General features: G+C 49.1%; 1 protein-coding gene across 2 annotated transcripts in view; it reads right to left on the bottom strand.

Moving 5' to 3' along the window:
- scn5lab (sodium channel, voltage gated, type V-like, alpha b) overlaps nt 1–22009 on the bottom strand; it is a 707937-nt gene that overhangs the window by 235600 nt on the left and 450328 nt on the right. For both annotated transcript variants that reach the window (XM_038798482.1, XM_038798481.1), the window contains one exon: nt 3224–3287. In XM_038798482.1, the coding sequence (XP_038654410.1) occupies nt 3224–3287 (64 nt within the window). The remainder of the gene's footprint in view (nt 1–3223; nt 3288–22009) is intronic.

Here is a 22009-nt window from a genome sequence, read left to right as displayed (position 1 = left end):
ACAGTGTGATAATTGGCTGTGGGATGTTACAGTGTGATAATTGGCTGTGGGATGTTACAGTGTGATAATTGGCTGTGGGATGTTACAGTGCGATAATTGGCTGTGGGATGTTACAGTGTGATAATTGGCTGTGTGTTGTTACAGTGTGATAATTGGCTGTGGAATGTTACAGTGTGATAATTGGCTGTGGGATGTTACAGTGTGATAATTGGCTGTGGGGTGTTACAGTGTGATAATTGGCTGTGGGATGTTACAGTGTGATAATGGCTGTGGGATGTTACAGTGTGATAATTGGCTGTGGGATGTTACAGTGTGATAATTGGCTGTGGGATGTTACAGTGCGATAATTGGCTGTGGGATGTTACAGTGTGATAATTGGCTGTGTGTTGTTACAGTGTGATAATTGGCTGTGGAATGTTACAGTGTGATAATTGGCTGTGGGATGTTACAGTGTGATAATTGGCTGTGGGATGTTACAGTGTGATAATTGGCTGTGGGATGTTACAGTGTGATAATGGCTGTGGGATGTTACAGTGTGATAATTGGCTGTGGGATGTTACAGTGTGTTAATTGGCTGTGGGATGTTACAGTGTGATAATGGCTGTGGGATGTTACAGTGTGATAATTGGCTGTGGGATGTTACAGTATGATAATTGGCTGTGGGATGTTACAGTGTGATAATTGGCTGTGGGATGTTACAGTATGATAATTGGCTGTGGGATGTTACAGTGTGATAATGGCTGTGGAATGTCACAGTGTGATAATTGGCTGTGGGATGTTACAGTGTGATAATTGGCTGTGTGATGTTACAGTGTGATAATTGGCTGTGGGATGTTACAGTGTGATAATTGGCTGTGGGAGGTTACAGTGTGATAATTGAATGTGGGATGTCACAGTGTGATAATTGGCTGTGGGATGTTACAGTGTGATAATTGAATGTGGGATGTCACAGTGTGATAATTGGCTGTGGGATGTTACAGTGTGATAATTGGCTGTGGGATGTTACAGTGTGATAATTGGCTGTGGGATGTTACAGTGTGATAATTGGCTGTGGGATGTTACAGTGTGATAATTGGCTGTGGGATGTTACAGTGTGATAATTGGCTGTGGGATGTTACAGTGTGATAATTGGCTGTGGGAGGTTACAGTGTGATAATTGAATGTGGGATGTCACAGTGTGATAATTGGCTGTGGGATGTTACAGTGTGATAATTGAATGTGGGATGTCACAGTGTGATAATTGGCTGTGGGATGTTACAGTGTGATAATTGGCTGTGGGATGTTACAGTGTGATAATTGGCTGTGGGATGTTACAGTGTGATAATTGGCTGTGGGATGTTACAGTGTGATAATTGGCTGTGGGATGTTACAGTGTGATAATTGGCTGTGGGATGTCACAGTGTGATAATTGGCTGTGGGACGTTACAGTGCGATAATTAGCTGTGGGATGTTACAGTGTGATAATTGGCTGTGGGATGTTACAGTGTGATAATTGGCTGTGTGATGTTACAGTGTGATAATTGGCTGGGGGAAGTCACAGTGTGATAATTGGCTGTGGGATGTCACAGTGTGATAATTGGCTGTGGAATGTTACAGTGTGATAATTGGCTGTGGGATGTTACAGTGTGATAATTGGCTTTGGGATGTTACAGTGTGATAATTGGCTGTGAGATGTTACAGTGTGATAATGGCTGTGGGATGTTACAGTATGATAATTGGCTGTGGGATGTTACAGTGTGATAATTGGCTGTGGGATGTTACAGTATGATAATTGGCTGTGGGATGTTACAGTGTGATAATTGGCTGTGGGATGTTACAGTGTGATAATTGGCTGTGGGATGTTACATTGCGATAATTGCCTTTGAGATATTACAGTGTGATAATTGGCTGTGGGATATTCTGATGGGTAATGTGCTACTACAGTTTCTGCACTGCCACAGTAACTATTCTTCAGGAGCAATGTTTGACTGGTATGAGTGTGTTATGGGCTGCTGGGGCACTCAACAGCGGATCGAACCCTTTGGTTTGGTCTTACCAATTTTCAGCTGAGAATGTACACAATGAAAACCTATTTCATCCAGAAGGCTCTCGGACTCCATGGTAGGTAGTTTATACTCTGATAGAAAGGGCCAGCAACTGCTCCATTATACAGTCATCATGGAAGGGGCACTGCGCAGATTCAACCAGTGAAAAGGGTCAAATTATGTCAGGGGGCGATGCGGTACCAGCTGCGTTAAGGGGTGATCATGTTGTAGTGATTTGAACCAGTAAAGGGATTCAAGGTAGAAAGCCCATTTGCTCGGGATGAGGAACCCAGAACAAAGGGACAGAAATCACAAAGTTTGAGCTAAAAAGTCTTTTGGGGATGTTTTTCACACAGAGGTGTGATGAGAATTCTGAAACTCTCTTCCCAAAAGGCTGTGGGGTGCTTCCAAGACTGGCGGGGGTGGTGGGGGGGGGGACAAATTTTTATCGGCATCAATGGGATTTGGAGCTGAGGCAGTTAAATGGAGTGGAGGTTCAAATCAGCTATGATCTAAATGAATGGTGGTGCAGGTTTAAAATCAACCACAGGGGCAACTAGCTTTGGAAAGATGCTATCTATTCAAACTTTTTAAAAAGCAGAAAAGTATCAAAGCAAAAATCAAGACTCCAGTAATTAAATATGCTTTTCGACACATAAAGACAATCTGAGGTGGCCACGATAAGAATCTGTTTATTTTATTCCACCCTTTAGTCGGCCATAAACATTGCAGGGATAAATGCAGCTGCCGTCACCATAGCAACACTAGCTAAGGCGGCTGCTGTTTTGAAAATGACTTCATATGAGGTCTGCTCAACCCTTCCTTGATCAGATAAACAGGCACCTTTCAGGAGAAAATACTACTCCCGAGAGAGAGAGAGAGAGAGAAAGAAAGAGATAGAGGGATCTGGAGAAACACAAAACAAATAATGAGAGGGCTGCAACTGCAACTTAGGCCTCAGGCAGTATTCTGAACAAAGTCTTATCAACCAAGTCTCATGTTAGATGTCTAGGTACCACGCAAGCCTTGCTTTCTGATAAATAATGCCTACCTTCAGCCTAGCAAAAGAACGTAATGGGACTGTGCACTCAAAAAAAATAGGCCGCATACAATAATTGAATGTTAACAGGATCATTGGGCACAGTTATAGTTTGTATGTTGCCTTGCCGATAAATAGATGACCAGAACAATCTACTTACCCAGTATCTGAGTTGTTTCCACAGAGTAAGGCATCCTTTTTGCCGTCAACATAATAGTGGTTGCCTAAATGTTAAAACAATTTAAAATGGTATTAGTCTACAATGTTACTTTTTTGCCAGTGAGCACAAAATGTCAAATCAACCTTTGGCTTGTCTTTACACCTCAAATTTGAGCCGTTGACAGCAACAACATCATACATAAAACGTGCCCTTCCTAGAAGTCATGATGTGGAGATGCCGGCGTTGGACTGGGGTGAGCATAGTAAGAAGCCTTACAACACCAGGTTAAAGTCCAACAGGTTTGCTTCAAACACTAGCTTTTGGAGCGCAGCTCCTTCCTCAGGTGAATGAAGAGGTATGTTCCAGAAACATATAGACAAATTCAAAGATGCCAGACAATGCTTAGAATGCGAGCCTTTGCAGGTAATTGAATCTTTGTACATTCTCTGTACATTCTCTGGATCTGAAAAGATTCAATTACCTGCAAATGCTCGCATTCTAAGCATTGTCTGGCATCTTTGAATTTGTCTATATATATGTTTCTGGAACATTCTCTTCATTCACCTGAGGAAGGAGCAATGCTCCGAAAGTTAGTGTTTGAAACAAACATGTTGGACTTTAACCTGGTGTTGTAAGACTTCTTACTGTCTTCCTAGAAGTGTTATCAGACAGGATTTGACACTGAGCCCCATTATTTCATGATAGGACAGTAGCTGAAATCTTCGTCAGTGAGGTAGGTTTAATGGAATTCTTAAAAGGAGCAGAGAGAGGTGGATGTCAGGAATTCCAGAGCTATACAGCCTGGGCAGTGGAAGGCCCAGCCACCAATGGTGTAGCCATTAAAATCTCTGATGTACTAAAGACCAGTTTAAGGGGAAACAGGGTTGAGGAGTGCAATCGGGCTGAAGGCGATTACAAAGATTGGAACAGCAGTGGCTGCTTTGAACGTTAAAGCAAGGTTGCTTCATGAGTTTATGTGAGATTCTCTCGCATTGCCAGTTTAAGAGAGGCTCTCACATTAATATGGTGGCCAGAAGCTCATATGATCCCATTGTACATTTGATCACTTGCATCCTATTATTTTTAAGCTCCCCTGTGTCCCATAATGAGATGAGCGTAAGCAATGGAATCAATGTGGAGTTTTGTCATCACTTTTTTCTTGAGGGGCGTTAAATTGATTTGAAACAGACTTTCTCCCCTTTGAGTTTATACTTTTGAAAGTACCAAATCCCGCCATCAACCATAACGGAATGAGTGGGACTGGCTGAGCTGCTCTCGCAGAGAGCAAGCATGGACATAGAGGGCCAAATGGCCTCCTTCAATGTTGTAGCCATTCTTTGATTCTAAAAGGCATTTGAACCAATGAAACTCCTTCCACAAATCTTGTACAGTCTACCCCATCATGGATTCTGCCCCGTTTATTTAAGCTCCTGTGGGCAGGTTCTGCCCTCTGATTACTAAAGATAATCAAGCAGAGTATCTCCATTGCATATAGAGCTCAGTTAGTCAAAAAGCCAATTACTCGCCTCTGTTGTATGTTGGTAAAATTAGCCTGCCGATCCACACCGGCTGCATAGTGTTGATAGTGGTGGACCACTAACCCAGAGTTTGGGCATTCATTACTCCACTAAGTAAAGTTTCCAGAGTGCCAGATGACCCTAGGCTGCTTTCCCCTTTGAGGGGGAGAGCTGACTGGTGGTGATTTAGTCTGAGGGTCACCACACCTCAGGCGAGGGGCAAGATTGAGAATGCGGGGCCTTCATGAATAACCTTAGCCGGTACGGGAATTGAACCCACGCTGCTGTCCTCACTCCAAATCACAAACCAGCTGTCTGGCCAACTGAGCAAAACCGACCCCCACTATATTACCCCACTATAACATGGCGAGCACCAGGAAATGAACACAAAACGCCCATGCTTTGTGAGTGACAGCCGGCCACGCTCTTCCTGGCCAGGCCTCACATTACATAGATAACTCTAAATATCCACAGGGATAGGCAGCATATACTGCCCAGGCAAAGGTCAAACACAGCCACCATCTTGAGCTCCTGGGTATTACAAAACAGCTACTGGAGAAAAGTGTGAGGAGGGTAATGGGGAAATACGGTCACATTATTGACCCAGAAGAGATTCAATGATAACTAATTTCATCTTTCCCACAATAGCTTCCGGAGGTATTCAAGGGACTAACTTGCTGCATTAATGCCTAAGGCATGTTGTTTGGCCACAATCCTGCCGACAAGTTTTCTCCTCAGACAGAGCTATGTCCTTGACGGCTTCAGGATGTGTTGAACTGATATGAAACCATCTCTACTCTCCCCTCCAACTTTTCATAAGCCAGTCCTTATGTAGTTACACTGTATATCTTGTGTTGCTGTATTATGTATTTTCTTTTATTCCCTTTTCTTCCCATGTACTTAATGATCTGTTGAGCTGCTCGCAGAAAAATACTTTTCACTGTAACTCGGTACACGTGACAATAAACAAATCCAATCCATGCCATCCCCACTGACAATACTACCACCCCACCCCACTGACAATACTACCATGCCATCCCACTGACAATACTGCCACCCCACCCGACTGACAATACTACCATGCCATCCCCACTGACAATACTGCCATGCCATCCCACTGACAATACTACCATGCCATCCCACTGACAATACTGCCACCCCACCCGACTGACAATACTACCATGCCATCCCCACTGACAATACTACCACGCCATCCCACTGACAATACTATCACCCCACCCGACTGACAATACTACCATGCAATCCCACTGACAATACTACCATGCCATCCCCACTGACAATACTGCCATGCCATCCCACTGACAATACTGCCATGCCATCCCACTGACAATACTACCATGCCATCCCACTGACAATACTGCCATGCCATCCCCACTGACAATACTGCCATGCCATCCCCACTGACAATACTGCCATGCCATCCCACTGACAATACTGCCATGCCATCCCCACTGACAATACTGCCATGCCACCCCACAGACAATACTACCATGCCATCCCACTGACAATACTGCCATGCCATCCCACTGACAATACTACCATGCCATCCCCACTGACAATACTACCATGCCATCCCCACTGACAATACTGCCATGCCACCCCACAGACAATACTACCATGCCATCCCACTGACAATACTGCCATGCCATCCCACTGACAATACTACCATGCCATCCCCACTGACAATACTACCATGCCATCCCACTGACAATACTTCCATGCCATCCCCACTGACAATACTACCATGCCATCCCCACTGACAATACTACCATGCCATCCCACTGACAATACTGCCATGCCATCCCACTGAAAATACTACCACCCCACCCGACTGACAATACTGCCATGCCATCCCACTGACAATACTACCATGCCATCCCACTGACAATACTGCCATGCCATCCCCACTGACAATACTACCATGCCATCCCACTGACAATACTGCCATGCCATCCCCACTGAAAATACTACCACCCCACCCGACTGACAATACTACCATGCCATCCCCACTGACAATACTGCCATGCCATCCCCACTGACAATACTGCCATGCCATCCCACTGACAATACTGCCATGCCATCCCCACTGACAATACTGCCATGCCATCCCACTGACAATACTGCCATGCCATCCCCACTGACAATACTGCCATGCCATCCCACTGACAATACTACCATGCCATCCCCACTGACAATACTGCCACCCCATCCCACTGACAATACTGCCATGCCATCCCCACTGACAATACTGCCATGCCATCCCCACTGACAATACTACCATGCCATCCCACTGACAATACTGCCATGCCATCCCACTGACAATACTACCATGCCATCCCCACTGACAATACTACCATGCCATCCCCACTGACAATACTGCCATGCCATCCCACTGACAATACTGCCATGCCATCCCCACTGACAATACTACCATGCCACCCCACTGACAATACTGCCATGCCATCCCCACTGACAATACTACCACCCCACCCGACTGACAATACTGCCATGCCATCCCCACTGACAATACTACCACCCCACCCGACTGACAATACTGCCATGCCATCCCACTGACAATACTACCATGCCATCCCACTGACAATACTACCATGCCACCCCACTAAAAATACTACCATGCCATCCCCACTGACAATACTACCATGCCATCCCACTGACAATACTTCCATGCCATCCCCACTGACAATACTACCATGCCACCCCCACTAAAAATACTACCACCCCTCCCGACTGACAATACTGCCATGCCATCCCACTGACAATACTACCATGCCATCCCCACTGACAATACTGCCATGCCATCCCACTGACAATACTACCATGCCATCCCACTGACAATACTACCATGCCATCCCCACTGACAATACTACCATGCCATCCCACTGACAATACTACCATGCCATCCCACTGACAATACTACCATGCCATCCCCACTGACAATACTACCATGCCATCCCACTGACAATACTACCATGCCATCCCACTGACAATACTACCATGCCATCCCACTGACAATACTACCATGCCATCCCACTGACAATACTACCATGCCATCCCCACTGACAATACTACCATGCCATCCCCACTGACAATACTGCCATGCCATCCCCACTGACAATACTGCCATGCCATCCCCACTGACAATACTACCATGCCATCCCACTGACAATACTACCATGCCATCCCCACTGACAATACTACCATGCCATCCCCACTGACAATACTACCATGCCATCCCCACTGACAATACTACCATGCCATCCCACTGACAATACTACCATGCCATCCCCACTGACAATACTACCATGCCATCCCCACTGACAATACTACCATGCCATCCCCACTGACAATACTACCATGCCATCCCACTGACAATACTACCATGCCATCCCACTGACAATACTACCATGCCATCCCACTGACAATACTGCCATGCCATCCCACTGACAATACTGCCATGCCATCCCCACTGACAATACTACCATGCCATCCCACTGACAATACTACCATGCCATCCCCACTGACAATACTACCATGCCATCCCCACTGACAATACTACCATGCCATCCCCACTGAGAATACTGCCATGCCATCCCACTGACAATACTACCATGCCATCCCACTGACAATACTGCCATGCCATCCCCACTGACAATACTACCATGCCATCCCACTGACAATACTACCATGCCACCCCACTGACAATACTGCCATGCCATCCCACTGACAATACTACCATGCCACCCCACTGACAATACTGCCATGCCATCCCCACTGACAATACTACCATGCCATCCCACTGACAATACTGCCATGCCATCCCCACTGACAATACTACCATGCCATCCCACTGACAATACTACCATGCCATCCCCACTGACAATACTACCATGCCATCCCACTGACAATACTACCATGCCATCCCACTGACAATACTGCCATGCCATCCCACTGACAATACTGCCATGCCATCCCACTGACAATACTGCCATGCCATCCCCACTGACAATACTACCATGCCAACCCACTGGCAATACTACAATGCCATCCCCACTGACAATACTACCATGCCATCCCCACTGACAATACTACTATGCCATCCCACTGACAATACTGCCATGCCACCCCACTGACAATACTACAATGCCATCCCCACTGACAATACTACAATGCCATCCCCACTGACAATACTACCATGCCATCCCCACTGACAATACTACCATGCCACCCCCACTGACAATACTGCCATGCCATCCTCACTGACAATACTGCCATGCCATCCCCACTGACAATACTACCATGCCATCCCCACTGACAATACTACCATGCCACCCCACTGACAATACTACCATGCCATCCCATTGACAATAATACAATGCCATCCCACTGACAATACTGCCATGCCATCCCATTGACAATAATACAATGCCACCCCACTGACAATACTACCATGCCATCCCATTGACAATAATACAATGCCATCCCACTGACAATACTACCATGCCATCCCATTGACAATAATACAATGCCATCCCACTGACAATACTGCCATGCCATCCCACTGACAATACTACCATGCCACCCCCACTGACAATACTGCCATGCCATCCTCACTGACAATACTGCCATGCCATCCCCACTGACAATACTACCATGTCATCCCACTGACAATACTACCATGCCATCCCCACTGACAATACTGCCATGCCATCCTCACTGACAATACTACCATGCCATCCCCACTGACAATACTACCATGCCACCCCCACTGACAATACTACCATGCCATCCCACTGACAATACTACCATGCCATCCCCACTGACAATACTACCATGCCACCCCCACTGACAATACTACAATGCCATCCCACTGACAATACTACAATACCACCCCACTGACAATACTACCATGCCATCCCCACTGACAATACTACCATGCCACCCCACTGACAATACTACCATGCCATCCCACTGACAATACTGCCATGCCATCCCACTGACAATACTGCCATGCCATCCCCACTGACAATACTACCATGCCATCCCACTGACAATACTATCACCCCACCCGACTGACAATACTACCATGCCATCCCCACTGACAATACTGCCATGCCATCCCACTGACAATACTGCCATGCCATCCCCACTGACAATACTACCATGCCATCCCACTGACAATACTGCCATGCCATCCCCACTGACAATACTGCCATGCCATCCCACTGACAATACTGCCATGCCATCCCCACTGACAATACTGCCATGCCATCCCCACTGACAATACTGCCATGCCATCCCACTGACAATACTACCATGCCATCCCCACTGACAATACTGCCACCCCATCCCACTGACAATACTGCCATGCCATCCCACTGACAATACTGCCATGCCATCCCACTGACAATACTACCATGCCATCCCCACTGACAATACTGCCATGCCATCCCACTGACAATACTACCATGCCATCCCCACTGACAATACTACCATGCCATCCCACTGACAATACTTCCATGCCATCCCCACTGACAATACTACCATGCCATCCCCACTGACAATACTACCATGCCATCCCACTGACAATACTGCCATGCCATCCCACTGAAAATACTACCACCCCACCCGACTGACAATACTGCCATGCCATCCCCACTGACAATACTACCATGCCATCCCCACTGACAATACTGCCATGCCATCCCCACTGACAATACTACCATGCCATCCCCACTGACAATACTAGCATGCCATCCCCACTGACAATACTACCATGCCATCCCACTGACAATACTACCATGCCATCCCCACTGACAATACTACCATGCCATCCCCACTGACAATACTGCCATGCCATCCCACTGACAATACTACCATGCCATCCCACTGACAATACTAGCATGCCATCCCCACTGACAATACTACCATGCCATCCCACTGACAATACTACCATGCCATCCCCACTGACAATACTGCCATGCCATCCCCACTGACAATACTACCATGCCATCCCACTGACAATACTACCATGCCATCCCACTGACAATACTTCCATGCCATCCCCACTGACAATACTGCCATGCCATCCCCACTGAAAATACTACCACCCCACCCGACTGACAATACTGCCATGCCATCCCCACTGACAATACTGCCATGCCATCCCACTGACAATACTGCCATGCCATCCCCACTGACAATACTGCCATGCCATCCCACTGACAATACTGCCATGCCATCCCCACTGACAATACTGCCATGCCATCCCACTGACAATACTACCATGCCATCCCCACTGACAATACTGCCACCCCATCCCACTGACAATACTGCCATGCCATCCCCACTGACAATACTGCCACCCCATCCCACTGACAATACTGCCATGCCATCCCCACTGACAATACTACCATGCCATCCCCACTGACAATACTGCCATGCCATCCCACTGACAATACTACCATGCCATCCCCACTGACAATACTACCATGCCATCCCACTGACAATACTTCCATGCCATCCCCACTGACAATACTACCATGCCATCCCCACTGACAATACTACCATGCCATCCCCACTGACAATACTTCCATGCCATCCCCACTGACAATACTACCATGCCATCCCCACTGACAATACTACCATGCCATCCCACTGAAAATACTACCACCCCACCCGACTGACAATACTGCCATGCCATCCCACTGACAATACTAGCATGCCATCCCCACTGACAATACTGCCATGCCATCCCCACTGACAATACTACCACCCCACCCGACTGACAATACTGCCATGCCATCCCACTGACAATACTACCATGCCATCCCACTGACAATACTACCATGCCACCCCCACTAAAAATACTACCATGCCATCCCCACTGACAATACTACCATGCCATCCCACTGACAATACTTCCATGCCATCCCCACTGACAATACCACCATGCCATCCCACTGACAATACTGCCATGCCACCCCCACTGACAATACTACCATGCCATCCCCACTGACAATACTGCCATGCCATCCCCACTGACAATACTACCATGCCATCCCCACTGACAATACTACCATGCCATCCCCACTGACAATACTACCATGCCATCCCTGTGACAATAATACAATGCCATCCCACTGACAATACTACCATGCCATCCCCACTGACAATACTACCATGCCATCCCCACTGACAATACTACCATGCCATCCCCACTGACAATACTGCCATGCCATCCCCACTGACAATACTGCCATGCCATCCCCACTGACAATACTACCATGCCATCCCCACTGACAATACTACCATGCCACCCCACTGACAATACTACCATGCCATCCCACTGACAATACTACCATGCCATCCCACTGACAATACTGCCATGCCATCCCCACTGACAATACTACCATGCCATCCCACTGACAATACTACCATGCCATCCCCACTGACAATACTGCCATGCCACCCCACTGACAATACTACCATGCCATCCCCACTGACAATACTACCATGCCATCCCACTGACAATACTGCCATGCCATCCCCACTGACAATACTACCATGCCATCCCACTGACAATACTGCCATGCCATCCCCACTGACAATACTACCATGCCATCCCACTGACAATGCTGCCATGCCATCCCACTGACAATACTGCCATGCCATCCCCACTGACAATACTACCATGCCATCCCACTGACAATACTACCATGCCATCCCCACTGACAATACTACCATGCCATCCCCACTGACAATACTACCATGCCATCCCCACTGACAATACTACCATGCCATCCCCACTGAGAATACTGCCATGCCATCCCACTGACAATACTACCATGCCATCCCACTGACAATACTGCCATGCCATCCCCACTGACAATACTACCATGCCATCCCACTGACAATACTACCATGCCATCCCCACTGACAATACTACCATGCCATCCCACTGACAATACTACCATGCCATCCCCACTGACAATACTACCATGCCATCCCACTGACAATACTACCATGCCATCCCACTGACAATACTGCCATGCCATCCCACTGACAATACTGCCATGCCATCCCACTGACAATACTGCCATGCCATCCCCACTGACAATACTACCATGCCAACCCACTGGCAATACTACAATGCCATCCCCACTGACAATACTACCATGCCACCCCACTGACAATACTGCCATGCCACCCCACTGACAATACTACCATGCCATCCCATTGACAATAATACAATGCCATCCCACTGACAATACTGCCATGCCATCCCACTGACAATACTACCATGCCACCCCCACTGACAATACTGCCATGCCATCCTCACTGACAATACTGCCATGCCATCCCCACTGACAATACTGCCATGTCATCCCACTGACAATGCTACCATGCCACCCCACTGACAATACTACCATGCCATCCCCACTGACAATACTACCATGCCATCCCCACTGACAATACTACCATGCCATCCCCACTGACAATACTGCCATGCCATCCCCACTGACAATACTGCCATGCCATCCCACTGACAATACTGCCATGCCATCCCCACTGACAATACTACCATGCCATCCCACTGACAATACTGCCATGCCATCCCCACTGACAATACTGCCATGCCACCCCACTGACAATACTACCATGCCATCCCCACTGACAATACTGCCATGCCACCCCACTGACAATACTACCATGCCATCCCACTGACAATACTGCCATGCCATCCCACTGACAATACTGCCATGCCATCCCCACTGACAATACTGCCATGCCATCCCCACTGACAATACTGCCATGCCATCCCCACTGACAATACTGCCATGCCATCCCCACTGACAATACTGCCATGCCATCCCACTGACAATACTACCATGCCATCCTCACTGACAATACTGCCACCCCATCCCACTGACAATACTGCCATGCCATCCCACTGACAATACTGCCATGCCATCCCACTGACAATACTACAATGCCATCCCCACTGACAATACTGCCATGCCATCCCCACTGACAATACTGCCATGCCATCCCACTGACAATACTACCATGCCATCCCCACTGACAATACTACCATGCCATCCCCACTGACAATACTACCACCCCATCCCCACTGACAATACTTCCATGCCATCCCCACTGACAATACTACCATGCCATCCCCACTGACAATACTACCATGCCATCCCACTGACAATACTGCCATGCCATCCCACTGAAAATACTACCACCCCACCCGACTGACAATACTGCCATGCCATCCCACTGACAATACTAGCATGCCATCCCCACTGACAATACTACCATGCCATCCCCACTGACAATACTACCATGCCATCCCACTGACAATACTACCATGCCATCCCCACTGACAATACTACCATGCCACCCCCACTGACAATACTGCCATGCCACCCCACTGACAATACTACCATGCCATCCCCACTGACAATACTACCATGCCATCCCCACTGACAATACTGCCATGCCATCCCCACTGACAATACTACCATGCCATCCCACTGACAATACTACCATGCCATCCCACTGACAATACTTCCATGCCATCCCCACTGACAATACTGCCATGCCATCCCCACTGAAAATACTACCACCCCACCCGACTGACAATACTGCCATGCCATCCCCACTGACAATACTGCCATGCCATCCCACTGACAATACTGCCATGCCATCCCCACTGACAATACTGCCATGCCATCCCACTGACAATACTGCCATGCCATCCCCACTGACAATACTGCCATGCCACCCCACTGACAATACTACCATGCCATCCCCACTGACAATACTGCCATGCCACCCCACTGACAATACTACCATGCCATCCCACTGACAATACTGCCATGCCATCCCACTGACAATACTACCATGCCATCCCCACTGACAATACTGCCACCCCATCCCACTGACAATACTGCCATGCCATCCCCACTGACAATACTGCCATGCCACCCCACTGACAATACTACCATGCCATCCCACTGACAATACTACCATGCCATCCCCACTGACAATACTACCATGCCATCCCCACTGACAATACTGCCATGCCATCCCACTGACAATACTACCATGCCATCCCCACTGACAATACTACCATGCCATCCCACTGACAATACTTCCATGCCATCCCCACTGACAATACTACCATGCCATCCCACTGAAAATACTACCACCCCACCCGACTGACAATACTGCCATGCCATCCCCACTGACAATACTACCACCCCACCCGACTGACAATACTGCCATGCCATCCCACTGACAATACTACCATGCCATCCCACTGACAATACTACCATGCCACCCCCACTAAAAATACTACCATGCCATCCCCACTGACAATACTACCATGCCATCCCACTGACAATACTTCCATGCCATCCCACTGACAATACTAGCATGCCATCCCCACTGACAATACTGCCATGCCATCCCCACTGACAATACTACCACCCCACCCGACTGACAATACTACCATGCCACTCCCACTGACAATACTACCATCCATCCCACTGACAATACTACCATGCCACCCCCACTACAATACTACCCATGCCATCCCACTGACAATACTCCCATGCCATCCCCACTGACAATACTACCATGCCATCCCACTGACAATACTACCATGCCATCCCACTGACAATACTGCCATGCCACCCCCACTGACAATACTACCATGCCATCCCACTGACAATACTGCCAACCCACCCCACTGACAATACTGCCATGCCATCCCCACTGACAATACTACCATGCCATCCCCACTGACAATACTACCATGCCATCCCCACTGTACAATAATACAATGCCATCCCCACTGACAATACTACCATGCCATCCCCACTGACAATACTACCATGCCATCCCCACTGACAATACTACCATGCCATCCCCACTGACAATACTACCATGCCATCCCCACTGACAATACTGCCATGCCATCCCCACTGACAATACTACCATGCCATCCCACTGACAATACTACCATGACATCCCCACTGACAATACTACCATGCCATCCCCACTGACAATACTGCCATGCCATCCCCACTGACAATACTACAATGCCATCCCCACTGACAATACTGCCATGCCACCCCACTGACAATACTACCATGCCACCCCACTGACAATACTACCATGCCATCCCCACTGACAATACTACCATGCCATCCCCACTGACAATACTACCATGCCATCCCACTGACAATACTACCATGCCACCCCACTGACAATACTGCCATGCCACCCCACTGACAATACTACCATGCCATCCCCACTGACAATACTGCCATGCCATCCCCACTGACAATACTACCATGCCATCCCACTGACAATACTGCCATGCCATCCCCACTGACAATACTACCATGCCATCCCCACTGACAATACTGCCATGCCATCCCCACTGACAATACTACCATGCCACCCCACTGACAATATTGCCATGCCACCCCCACTGACAATACTACCATGCCATCCCCACTGACAATACTGCCATGCCATCCCAGTGACAATACTACCATGCCATCCTCACTGACAATACTACCATGCCATCCCCACTGACAATACTACCATGCCATCCCAGTGACAATACTACCATGCCATCCTCACTGACAATACTACCATGCCATCCCCACTGACAATACTACCATGCCATCCCCACTGACAATACTACCATGCCACCCCACTGACAATACTGCCATGCCACCCCACTGAAAATACTGCCATGCCATCCCCACTGACAATACTACCATGACATCCCCACTGACAATACTACCATGCCATCCCACTGACAATACTACCATGCCATCCCACTGACAATACTGCCACCCCACTGACAATACTACCATGCCACCCCACTGACAATACTACCATGACATCCCCACTGACAATACTACCATGCCATCCCCACTGACAATACTGCCATGCCATCCCCACTGACAATACTACCATGCCATCCCACTGACAATACTACCATGACATCCCCACTGACAATACTACCATGCCATCCCCACTGACAATACTGCCATGCCATCCCCACTGACAATACTACAATGCCATCCCCACTGACAATACTGCCATGCCACCCCACTGACAATACTACCATGCCACCCCACTGACAATTCTACCATGCCATCCCCACTGACAATACTACCATGCCATCCCCACTGACAATACTACCATGCCATCCCACTGACAATACTACCATGCCACCCCACTGACAATACTGCCATGCCACCCCACTGACAATACTACCATGCCATCCCACTGACAATACTGCCATGCCATCCCACTGACAAAACTACCATGCCATCCCACTGACAATACTGCCATGCCATCCCCACTGACAATACTACCATGCCATCCCCACTGACAATACTGCCATGCCATCCCCACTGACAATACTGCCACCCCACCCCACTGACAATACTACCATGCCATCCCCACTGACAATACTGCCACCCCACTGACAATACTACCATGCCATCCCCACTGACAATACTGCCACCCCACTGACAATACTACCATGCCATCCCACTGACAATACTACCATGCCATCCCACTGACAATACTGCCATGCCATCCCCACTGACAATACTGCCATGCCACCCCACTGACAATACTACCATGCCACCCCACTGACAATACTGCCACCCCACCCCACTGACAATACTACCATGCCACCCCACTGACAATACAACCATGCCATCCCCACTGACAATACTGCCATGCCATCCCCACTGACAATACTACAATGCCACCCCACTGACAATACTACCATGCCATCCCACTGACAATACTACCATGCCATCCCCACTGACAATACTACAATGCCATCCCCACTGACAATACTTCCATGCCATCCCCACTGACAATACTACCACCCCACCCGACTGACAATACTGCCATGCCATCCCCACTGACAATACTGCCATGCCATCCCCACTGACAATATTACCATGCCATCCCCACTGACAATACTACCATGCCAACCCACTGACAATACTACCACCCCTCCCCACTGACAATACTGCCATGCCATCCCCACTGACAATACTGCCATGCCATCCCCACTGACAATATTACCATGCCACCCACTGACAATACTGCCATGCCATCCCCACTGACAATACTGCCATGCCATCCCCACTGACAATACTACCATGCCATCCCCACTGACAATACTGCCATGCCATCCCCACTGACAATACTACCATGCCATCCCCACTGACAATACTACCATGCCATCCCCACTGACAATACTGCCATGCCACCCCACTGACAATACTACCATGCCATCCCACTGACAATACTGCCATGCCACCCCACTGACAATACTACCATGCCATCCCACTGACAATACTGCCATGCCATCCCACTGACAATACTACCATGCCATCCCACTGACAATACTACCATGCCATCCCCACTGACAATACTACCATGCCATCCCACTGACAATACTGCCATGCCATCCCCACTGACAATACTGCCATGCCATCCCAGTGACAATACTACCATGCCATCCTCACTGACAATACTACCATGCCATCCCCACTGACAATACTACCATGCCATCCCACTGACAATACTACCATGCCATCCCCACTGACAATACTACCATGCCACCCCACTGGCAATACTAACAATGCCATCCCCACTGACAATACTACCATGCCATCCCACTGACAATACTACCATGCCATCCCCACTGACAATACTACCATGCCATCCCCACTGACAATACTACCATGCCACCCCACTGACAATACTACCATGCCATCCCACTGACAATACTACCATGCCATCCCACTGACAATACTACCATGCCATCCCACTGACAATACTACCATGCCATCCCCACTGACAATACTACCATGCCATCCCACTGACAATACTACCATGCCATCCCCACTGACAATACTACCATGCCATCCCCACTGACAATACTACCATGCCACCCCACTGACAATACTGCCATGCCACCCCACTGACAATACTACCATGCCATCCCCACTGACAATACTACCATGCCATCCCCACTGACAATACTGCCATGCCATCCCCACTGACAATACTACCATGCCATCCCCACTGACAATACTACCATGCCATCCCCACTGACAATACTACCATGCCATCCCACTGACAATACTGCCATGCCATCCCCACTGACAATACTGCCACCCCACCGACAATACTACCATGCCATCCCACCGACAATACTACCATGCCATCCCCACTGACAATACTGCCACCCCACCCCACTGACAATACTGCCACCCCACCCCACTGACAATACTACCACCCCACCCCACTGACAATACTGCCATGCCATCCCCACTGACAATACTACCATGCCACCCCACTGACAATACTACCATGCCACCCCACTGACAATACTACCATGCCATCCCCACTGACAATACTACCATGCCATCCCCACTGACAATACTGCCATGCCATCCTCACTGACAATACTGCCATGCCATCCCACTGACAATACTACCATGCCATCCCACTGACAATACTGCCATGCCATCCCACTGACAATACTACCATGCCACCCCACTGGCAATACTACCATGCCATCCCCACTGACAATACTACCATGCCATCCCACTGACAATACTGCCATGCCATTCCCACTGACAATACTACCATGCCACCCACTGACAATACAACCATGCCATCCCACTGACAATACTGCCATGCCATTCCCACTGACAATACTACCATGCCATTCCCACTGACAATACTACCATGCCACCCACTGACAATACCTGCCATCCCACTGACAATACTACCATGCCATCCCCACTGACAATACTGCCATGCCATCCCCCACTGACAATACTGCCATGCCATCCCACTGACAATACTACCATGCCATCCCCACTGACAATACTACCATGCCATCCCACTGACAATACTACCATGCCATCCCCACTGACAATACTACCATGCCATCCCACTGACAATACTACCATGCCATCCCCACTGACAATACTGCCATGCCATCCCACTGACAATACTACCATGCCACCCCACTGACAATACTACCATGCCATCCCCACTGACAATACTGCCATGCCATCCCACTGACAATACTACCATGCCATCCCCACTGACAATACTACCATGCCATCCCCACTGACAATACTACCATGCCATCCCCACTGACAATACTACCATGCCATCCCACTGACAATACTGCCATGCCACCCCACTGACAATACTACCATGCCATCCCCACTGACAATACTACCATGCCATCCCCACTGACAATACTACCATGCCACCCCACTGACAATACTACCATGCCATCCCCACTGACAATACTGCCATGCCACCCCACTGACAATACTACCATGCCATCCCACTGACAATACTGCCATGTCATCCCCCTGACAATACTACCATGCCATCCCCCTGACAATACTACCATGCCATCCCCACTGACAATACTGCCATGCCATCCCCACTGACAATACTACCATGCCACCCCACTGACAATACTACCATGCCATCCCCACTGACAATACTGCCATGCCATCCCCACTGACAATACTACCATGCCATCCCACTGACAATACTACCATGCCACCCCACTGACAATACTGCCATGCCATCCCCACTGACAATACTACCATGCCACCCCACTGACAATACTACCATGCCATCCCCACTGACAATACTACCATGCCACCCCACTGACAATACTGCCATGCCATCCCCACTGACAATACTACCATGCCACCCCACTGACAATACTACCATGCCATCCCCACTGACAATACTACCATGCCATCCCCACTGACAATACTGCCATGCCATCCCACTGACAATACTACCATGCCATCCCCACTGACAATACTACCATGCCATCCCACTGACAATACTACAATGCCATCCCACTGACAATACTACAATGCCATCCCCACTGACAATACTACCATGCCATCCCACTGACAATACTACCATGCCATCCCCACTGACAATACTGCCATGCCATCCCACTGACAATACTACCATGCCATCCCCACTGACAATACTACCATGCCATCCCACTGACAATACTACCATGCCATCCCACTGACAATACTACCATGCCATCCCCACTGACAATACTACAATGCCATCCCACTGACAATACTACCATGCCACCCCACTGACAATACTACCATGCCACCCCACTGACAATACTACCATGCCATCCCACTGACAATACTACCATGCCATCCCCACTGACAATACTACCATGCCATCCCCACTGACAATACTACCATGCCATCCCCACTGACAATACTACCATGCCATCCCCACTGACAATACTACCATGCCATCCCCACTGACAATACTACCATGCCATCCCCACTGACAATACTACCATGCCATCCCCACTGACAATACTACAATGCCATCCCCACTGACAATACTGCCATGCCATCCCCACTGACAATACTGCCATGCCATCCCCACTGACAATACTACCATGCCATCCCCACTGACAATACTGCCATGCCATCCCACTGACAATACTACCATGCCATCCCCACTGACAATACTACCATGCCATCCCACTGACAATACTGCCATGCCATCCCACTGACAATACTACCATGCCATCCCCACTGACAATACTACCATGCCATCCCCACTGACAATACTGCCATGCCATCCCCTCTCCTTGAGGAGGGGAATCCTTTGTGTTCCCACTAAGATTACAGTGAACTTCCAGGAACCCGTCCAACCAGATTTGAAAGCCTCGAGGAGGGCGGCGTGAATTCCAGACCCGCCATCTGCCAAATTCTCCAGCGGCGGGGATTTGCGGGGGCAGGAATCGCATCGCGCCTGTCGGTGGCCGCTGGCAGCACCCCCCCGGCGATTCTCCGGCCCGTGATGGGCCGAGCGGCCGTCCATTTACGGCCGTTCCCTCCGGCGTAAATTACAACAGGTACTTACTGCCGGGACCTGGCTCCATGGGCGGCCTCCAGAGTCTTCTGGGGGGCACGGGGTGCATCTGGCCCCAGAAGGTGCCCCCACGGTGGCCTGGCCCATGATCGGAGCCTACCGATCCGCGGATGGGCCTGTTCTGTGGGGGCGCTCTATTTCTCTGCATTGGCTGCTGTAACAGTCCACAATGGCCGACGCGGAGATGAACGCCCCCTGCGCA

This window comes from Scyliorhinus canicula, chromosome 5 (assembly GCF_902713615.1).
Source record: "Scyliorhinus canicula chromosome 5, sScyCan1.1, whole genome shotgun sequence".
Taxonomy (NCBI): Eukaryota; Metazoa; Chordata; class Chondrichthyes; order Carcharhiniformes; family Scyliorhinidae; genus Scyliorhinus; species Scyliorhinus canicula.
This window is presented reverse-complemented; position numbering and strand designations above follow the sequence as displayed.